Source organism: Ictalurus furcatus, chromosome 15 (genome assembly GCF_023375685.1).
Source record: "Ictalurus furcatus strain D&B chromosome 15, Billie_1.0, whole genome shotgun sequence".
Lineage (NCBI taxonomy): Eukaryota > Metazoa > Chordata > Actinopteri > Siluriformes > Ictaluridae > Ictalurus > Ictalurus furcatus.
Genome location: NC_071269.1, coordinates 26,901,187 through 26,910,318, shown reverse-complemented (window position 1 = coordinate 26,910,318; position 9,132 = coordinate 26,901,187). Strand labels below are relative to the sequence as shown.

General features: G+C 38.5%; 1 protein-coding gene across 1 annotated transcript in view; it reads right to left on the bottom strand.

Annotated features, from left to right (window-relative positions):
* Positions 1 to 6,046: 6,046 nt before the first annotated feature.
* The window catches only part of slc6a1a (solute carrier family 6 member 1a), a 16,444-nt gene continuing 13,358 nt past the window's right edge, over positions 6,047 to 9,132 (bottom strand). Inside the window, exons 12-13 of the mRNA XM_053642548.1 lie at positions 8,505 to 8,605; positions 6,047 to 6,514 (exon numbers count right to left, since the gene is read on the bottom strand). Coding sequence (XP_053498523.1) covers positions 6,047 to 6,514; positions 8,505 to 8,605 — 569 coding nt within the window. The remainder of the gene's footprint in view (positions 6,515 to 8,504; positions 8,606 to 9,132) is intronic.

Genomic DNA, 9,132 nt, shown 5'->3' with positions numbered 1-9,132 from the left:
AAGCCGTGTGTCTGGGTGGGTCACGCAAACAGCTCACTGTACAATAAATAGAGTTTTCTGTGTAAAACCCACCTGCTCCACACGCTCACTCACCCTCAGAGACGCACGGCGACTGGGCGTGGCTCAAAACCACGTGTTAACAGCCTGTTGTGCAATAAATGTTCATCGTTTACACACAGAGACACTTGGCTTCATGATGTACTTCACTTAGCACTTTGTTATTTAAAAAAAATAATAATTCTTGTGTGTTTTCTCATACTATACGAACCTCCCCAGCAGGGTTTAGACTGATAGTACTCTTACTCCTTGTCCCAGTGAAGCAGCATCAGAATATATTTACTGAGACACTTCAGAGCACTTCTGTAGACGCTCTGGATAAGGCCGTCTGCACAATGCAGAAAATATACATGCTCAGAAGAGCTTTTCCATGCAGGCTGCGCTGTTCACAAGAAACAGTCATGTGTCTGTCACATGTTTAGCAGGTACAAGGTACAGGAAGTGAAATCATCTCCACGACTAAATGAAATCACACAGACCATGGTACTGTCATGGAATCAAATGAAAAGGGTTTGATATTAACATACTGGCAGTTTACCACACAGTGCTTGGACCCCTGAATCGCTGCTGAATCACTGGCTATACTTGTATCTATGATCCTTATTAATTGAAAATAGACCGCAAATTTGATTAATATTATAAAACTGTCAGTATATAACAGCTCATATATTTAGAATAAAGCAGCCCTTAGAAACTAAAGGGCAGGATCTATTTATATCATTTTCATAATAATAATAATAATAATAATAATCTTTAACAAAACTGTTTAGACATTCAGGACATAAAGATAAGAACAACAAACAAACTACTTTAGTGTCAATCAAAGTCCCTGAAAGATTGTAGTCCTAAAAAACATTCCAACATGTATATCCTCCAATAAAAACCACATCTAAAAAACATTTCTGAATTTCAGTCTTCTCATAATGAGTTCTCAGGCAAACTGAAGAAGGGACAGAGGGAACAAAAAGGCTTCATCTCACCGCTCTTAATCAGATCATCTCCAAGCTGAGGCCAGAATCTTCTCTCTGGAGGTAAATCCGCTGTACCTTCAGTGACTCGCTGATTTATAGCAAAATGGATTAGATAATAATTAAATTACTTACTTAAAAGCAGTCTGGTAAATATCTTCTTCCTCGTTCCCCCTGCCCGTTCTTTTCCAACCACCTAAAAACTATCCATTGTTCTTTTCCCTCCAAAAACAGACTCCTCCCCCTTTTCTGCTGCCATATTGTTCAGGACACACCCTAATATGGCTCAGCCAATGAAAAAATAGCAGGGTAAGAAAACATATAAATAAACTTTATGTTACTCTAAGCGTTTCGAGCTCTAAATCAAACACGTCGTGATTATAAATATTATTTTCAATACGCTTTATTTGTACATTTTATTTATAACATGACAATCGTGCTTTATCATACGACACCATTTAAATACAGTGTAACAGTTAAAAATATACAAAACAATATTATTTTATTACTAGACATAAATTCTATCTTCCATAATCATTTTTTAAATAGTTTTTTTTATATAATCATTGTCACTCATCTGTCATAAGATATGTACTTCAGCTTCAAAGATCAAAATATTATTGCAGAAAAAAACCAGCAATTTTATTTTTCGAATGTTCCAACATTTAGACAGAAACTTCCAGAGTAGTACAGACGTTCACAGGTACATGTTTAACACGACACCGTTTTACAATAAAGCTCCAGAGAGAGAGAGAGAGAGAGAGAGAGAGAGAGAGAGAGAGAGGAAACAGGAAGTTTTATACAAATCTCACAGGACGTAGCCGTTTCACATTTCGTAGGTGCTTCTGTCCGAAGAGCAAACAGCTTCTGATTTAAACTCACGTTTCACACGTAGCTGCCGTAAATCACAAACTAACCTCCTCATCATCATCCTAACCCCGCCCAACCCCGCCCAACTCTGTGTAACTCCGCCCAGTTCTGACACGTAACAGAACAGATCTAATTATAATAAACTCCGCCCTCTCTGCACAGGGAAATTAAACCTTCACGCTTTCTCCACAAACATCCACCCATCCATCTTCTATACCGCTTTATCCTTTTCAGGGTCACGGGGAACCTGGAGTCTATCCCAGGGAGCACGGGGCACAAGGCGGGGTACACCCTGGACAGGGTGCCAATCCATCACAGGGCACAATCACAATCACATTCACACACCCATTCATACACTACGGACACTTTGGACACGCCAATCAGTCTACCATGCATGTGTTTGCACTGGGGGAGGAAACCGGAGTACCCGGAGGAAACCCCCGCAGCACGGGGAGAACATGCAAACTCCACACACACAGGGCCACGGTGGGAATCGAACCCCCGACCCTGGCGTGAGGCGAACGTGCTAACCACTAAGCCACCGTGCGCCGTGCGCCGTGCGCCCTCTCCACAAACAAACTTCAACAAAACACAAGTTCTCAACCTAAAACTCGGAAATGTAGAATTTTTGAATATTTGTGCTTTTCCAGAAAATTCCACCAACATTTCTCATTGTAAACTTTCACAGAAGTGCTAATACTCGTGTGTGTGTGTGTGTGTGTGTGTGTGTGTGTGTGTGTGTGTGTGTGTTTCACAGATATGGTCTAACAGTTTGGCACATAAATGACATCTTTCTATCAGATTCACCTCCATTTCTGATGATTTATTTTTTTCGGCAGTTAAGATCATTGAGAATTTACTGAAAAGCAATTCATTGATAAACGGTTCGTCGACGCATTCATTAATTCGGTGTTTTTAAACCGACGTGAATTTATTTACTTACTGTTGAACTATAAGTAGTAGGAAATTCCGGTAAATTTGGCAGCTTGTCTGTCAGGTGGTTGTAAAATTGTCATTGTTTTTCGCTTTGTTATTAATTTTAAAGTTAATTTCAGGTATGTAAAAGTCTAGATTTACTCATAAACGAATCCTAGCCAATCAGAACAGCGATGATGACATCATGGAAACATATCCGTTTAGATATTTTAACAGCTTGAAATTCAGAAAATGGACTTATTTTTCTTTGATATATTTACACGTAAACAAAAAGTGATGATAAACGTGGACTTGGACAATTTAACCAGGAATAAACTCATGAACTTTGATTCCAAATCATTTTGGACCATTTTTTAATCAGCTGTTTGTCTTTGCATTGTAACGGTGTTACAGCATCGAGCGTGCAGATTGAATTATAAATCGTACAACATGCCAGAGTAAGACGATGAATATTAATTAGCCAGTGTGCAGAAATAGCACATGATTGGCTGAGAGGAATACCTGGATGTCAGAGATGCATTCTGATTGGCCAGAATTGAGTTGTGATTAAATCCAGGTTGGTTTGTTTTGAGATGTTTTTCCGGAATTCTTTTCTGATATTTTACACGAATATAAAGTGCTGAATTTTCTACTGAACATTTTGTAAATTTCTCATGATTTTTTTTTCAATAAATCCTTCATCAGTAAATCCTGAGATGTTCTCCTCGTCTCAGAAGCACGTGAGCGTAAACAGGACTGCGGTGACGACACCGATCAACACACGGACGCTGACGCTGAAAACCCTGTTTTTGTCTTTGTATTTTCTGTATATTTAATAGGTTTTTTTTTACCCTGTCCTTCGTGGTCTACACACTGAATGGCATAGATTTGTTTTTGCTTTTTGCTTTTGGTCCTCGATCACAACATTAAAGTACAAAACATCCTAAAAAGTCTCTAAAAACAGTTTTGATCACATACGAGTAGATTTTCTAGCAGGTTTTTTTTCTTCTATTTTCCAGAAAAATAAAATAGTAACAATCTCTCTAACAAAAATATCAGATGACAAATAAACGAGTCCCAAGGGCTTTGTGTTTGTGCTTTATATTAGAGAATAACGCTCGTGGTTACAGTACAGCTCGCCTCGCACCGTCGCACCTTCTCATGTCTGTGCTAAACGCTGATTTAACACCGAGTACACTGATTAATAATGTGCATCATTTCTGCTTTCACATTTTCTCTTTCCCTGTGTTTTGGAGCTTTTTTTTTCTTCTCTCAGTCCGCTAGGCTCGATGTGCCGATATTCACACGTCACAATAACTGATCGAACTTTCCAAATGTTAACAGAATATCATATTATTCTAAATAATACCTTTGGATTGTTTATGTGCATTTAAACTCTGGGATGCTGTAATTGCCTTCATGAAGGTGCGCGTGCAGTAAATACTGATCTTAAATCAGTCCTGATGCTTCCTTCAAAATGGGTTTGATTTTATATCCAGAGGATAAAAAATAAAATGCTGGAACTTTTTTTTTTTTTTTTGAAAATTGGCAAATAAACGTCATGAAATTCCAAAAAATGCAGAAAAAAATACTGAAGAACACCGAAAAGTGCCAAAAGTTCCAGAAAATACTGAGAATGCAGAAGAATGCGGGAAAATGGAAAAATACAGCAAAATGAAACACTGAAAACTAAAATGTGTAAAATGTGTAAAGAATCCAAAATATGATAAAAGTACTTAAAACAGAAAAAATGGCGGGGGAAGGTTGAAAACGCAGTAATATGGCAAAAATTGCTGAAATATGCTGTAAGTGCTGAACGCAACACATCCGGACCTTGTCCATGATCGGAGTGTTGTGCGTGTTGAAAACAGCGTTATCGGCACGGCGACCTACACGACGCTCTGATGTCTGATCTCTGATCTCTGATCCGACTCGCAGCTTTAACACCATGAACAGATTCACGTCTCACTTTTTAAAATACAATTCCTGTTTTTTTACACTAACACACGTTGTGCTTTGTGTTTCTAACCCCTACATGGACACCTGCAAAAGACAAAGACAAACTGTTCCACATTTATATGTATTATTATTATTATTATTATTATTATTATTATTATATTATTGAGATTGAAGTGGATGGTGATTGGCCCCTGGAGGTAGATGACTCTATTACTGTAGAAAGATGGAAGTCCTCTGTGCTGTTACTCGGCGACTGTTCTGGGTTCGGGGCGTTCATGCGCTCGGCGATTGCTCGGGGTTCGGGGTGTGGGCGTTGGTGGGGTACACGGTGATGGCGTTTTCACCCTGCTGCTGTTGTTCAGGTCTGTTCTCCTGTGATTGCACTGACTGAAACACAAACACATAACTATTAATACTTACCAATATGTGTCAATATATACACTTTAAGGCCAAAAGTATGTGCACCCCTGACCATCACTCCCAAAATGTGGTTCTTCCCCAAACTGTTACACAAAGTCTGAAGCATACAGTTGTGTAGAACATCTCTGTACACTGTAACTTTACAGTTTCCCTTCACAGGAACTAAGAGAAACCCAGACACTGTTCCAGCGAGACACACAGTTCACAAAGCGAGCTCCAATAAGACGGTGTGTGAAGGTTGGAAGAAGGTGGAAGAACTCGAGTGTCCTGCACAGAGCCCTGACCTCAACCCCACTGAACACCTTTGGGATGAACTGGAACTGGAGTCTCCTTACATCACCATCAGCGCCTGACCTCAACCTCACTAACGCTCTTGTAGCTGAATGATCACTAATCCCCACGGCCACGCCCCAAAATCCCTATGGCCACGCCCCAAATCCCCACAGCCACGCCCCAAAATCTAGTGAAATCCTTCCCAGAATAGTGGATTAGGTTATTATAACAGTAAAGGGGAATACATCTGGAATGACAAGTTAATATGGGTGTGATGGTTAGGGGTGCACATACTTTTTGTCCCATAGAGTATGTACATAAAAAAAACTTTAAATATTGTTAAAATACTGAAATGTATGTAATTATGTATGTGCTACAGAGTATGTTGGATACTTCTTTAAATGTTATAAATCTTTATCTATTCCACACTGCTGCTGAGTTCTGGATTGTGATTGGTCAGAAGATGATTCATTTTCTATAAGAGCTGCAAATCACTAATCATTCATTATTTTCCTATAACAGCATGGCCCTGTGTGTGTTTTCCACATACTTGTTCACTAATAATTTTCATTGTTTGACGTATTTTAGTGAAGAATGAAGAATCTGGTTCTAAAAGCAGAACTTTGGCTCCTGCTGTATGTGAGAGTCTGAATCAGAATGAAGCTCCTGCTGTATGTGAGAGTTTGAATCAGAATGAAGCTCCTGCTGTATGTGAGAGTCTGAATCAGAATGAAGCTCCTGCTGTATGTGAGAGTCTGAATCAGAATGAAGCTCCTGCTGTATGTGAGAGTTTGAATCAGAATGAAGCTCCTGCTGTATGTGAGAGGAGAGTTTGAATCAGAATGAAGCTCCTGCTGTAATGTGAGATGATTAGTCATGGTTACCTCTTTAGATTTTCCCCTGGTGGTGAGGAACATGTATACCATGTATCCCGGGATGAGGATCATGGAGGAGAGAGCCATGAGCCAGCCGACCCCCTGACCCCACGCCGGGAACACGTAGTTATTCATTTTGAGAGGAACCATTTGGATGGCGCTGAACAGAAACACTCCCTGAAGAAGAGAAGAAGATTAAGAAGAGTGTGGGAAAGAAGAGTTTCACTCTCTAAGCTGGTTTATTTATCCAGTCCGTCTTTGTGTAGCTCAAACCACCAGACACTGGAGAACAGAGAAGGGCTTTCAGAGATATTAGCTCATAGAAAATCCTCGTCCTCAATGTCAGGGTTTGTTTACGGCTCAAATCATTATGCATCGGCTCCATCTGAATCGCTGCCTGAACTCGAGGTCCTGAAGCTGAAGAGAAAATGGACATGATATTGTATAGTTTATTTATTCACGTTACTCAGAAAGCGCTAAATGACTAAAATGAATAAAAACATTTATTATATCCTTAAATAATAAACACACGGGGCAATAAAAACCTCTTTTACAAATCTGACTTCTTGTTTATCCATCTAACACAGAAGTGGTTTTATTATACCATAAAATACAGAAGTCAGTTATGTTCTAATATGCAAATACAAGCCATGCAACATTTGTTTACTAAAGAAAAGGGGCGGAGCAAGCCAGAGTGTCTAATTAGCATATTCATAGTATTCAGTTTTCTATGCATTTCTGTGCCTGTCTTCAAAACAGCTTTTTTTTCATTTTTAAATTTTTAAACAATTACGTGCCCATTGCCCTCTGTTCACATGGCACAATAATTAATTACCACATTTTTTAATGAAGAAAATCCAACGTGATTGATCTGATTATTAGAAATGTAAGTTAATGCACATAAACCAGCTTGAATGAAAAATGTAATGTAATGTAATCAGGGTCGTAGTTAGAGAGAGTGTTTGGACTGTATTTTATAGTGAATGCATTTATAAAATGCTGAAAAATTCGAAAAAATTCCAACAAATACTACGGTGCTTATCAAAAGTTTACACACCCCTGTTAAAACGTCAGGTTTTTGTGATGTAAAAAAATGAAATGTCAGAACCTTTTCTACCTTTATTGTGAAATTTTAATCTGTTAATTAAAATGAAAAAAAAAAAAAGAATCATTTAGGGGGAAAAAATTACAAATATAAAATGTACACTAACCTGGTTGCATAAGTTTGCACACCCCTAAACTAATACTCAGTTGAAGCAGCTTTAGATTTTATCACAGCGTTCAGTATTTTTGGGGGAGAGTCCATCAGTTTGCAGCGTCTTCACAGTAATATTTTGCCGTTCTTCCTTATTAAAGTGTTCTAACTCTGTCAGATGGCCGGGGCGTGTCCTGTACACAACCCTCTTCAGATCACACCACAGATCTTTGATTGGATTTAGGTCTGGACTCCACGATGTTGATCTTGTTTAGGTGAAGCCGTTCCTTTGTTGATCTGGAGGTTTGCTTTGGGTCGTTGTCGTGCTGAAAGGTGAAATTCCTCTTCATCTGAAGTGTTGTAGAGGAAGAGTTAAGGTTTTTTGTCTGGTATTTGGAGCTGTTCATTATTCCCTCCACCCTGATTAAAGCCCCAGCTCCAGCTGAAGAAAAACAGCCCCAAAGTCTGATGCTGCCACCACCGTGCTTCACCCTGAGGACGCTGTTCTTTTGGAGATGTGATGTGTTCTTGTGGTTTTTTGTGCCAAACATATCTTTTGGTATTTATGGCAAAAAGTTCAACTTTGGTCTCATCAGACCAGAACACGTTATTCCACATGGTTTTGGAAGATCGGATGATTTTTATTTATTTATTTATTTTTGTTAAAAAAGGCTTATATATATGCACCTGTAGATCTATTTTAAAGCTTTATTTATTTATATGAAGTAATAATTAAACAGTTCATCATTTATAGTGTTGTTTGTCACATTTAAATACAGTTCATTTAGCCCAAAGCTTTGTGGAAAGTCTAATCCATAGCTTAATAACAAAACATTACTTGCTTGTATTTGCCTTTTTGTTACCTGGTTCATTCAGGAACTAATGAAACCACGTCGTGATGCTGAACAACTGAGATTCAGAGATAATGAGGTTACACACAGGGAGGTGGAAGGAAGAGGGTTTTTTACTTACTGCAACAACCAGAGGAGTGAAAAACACCCAACAGAGTTTCCACCAGACGCAGGGTTTATATCCGATCATCTCCTCGATGTTACTGTAGAATTTATTCACACCTACAGACACCGGAAATCAGACGTTAATAAATCAACACACTCACCTAGAGAGCAGCAGATTCAAGATTCTCCTGCTTTAACTCATAGAAAGACACCCATGTGCTAATGGAGAAATATAATATATACAGTGGTGCTTAAAAGTTTGTGAACCCTTTAGAATTTTCTATATATCATAAATATGACCTATGACATCATCAGATTTTCACACGAGTCCTAACAGTAGATAAAGACAACCCGAATGCCCCTCACAGAAATGTAATATTGGATCATTTTCCTCAATAAATAAATGACTAAGTATAATATATTTGTCTCATTTGTTTAATCGGGTTCTCTTTATCTACTTTTAGGACTCGTGTGAAAATCTGATGATGTTTTGGTTTATATTTATGATACAGTGCATCTGGAAAGTATTCCCAGCGCTTCACTTTCTCCACATTCTGTGATGTTACAGTCTTATTCCAAAATGGATTCAATTCATTATTTTCCTCAGAATTCTACAAACAATACCCCATAATGACAACATGAAA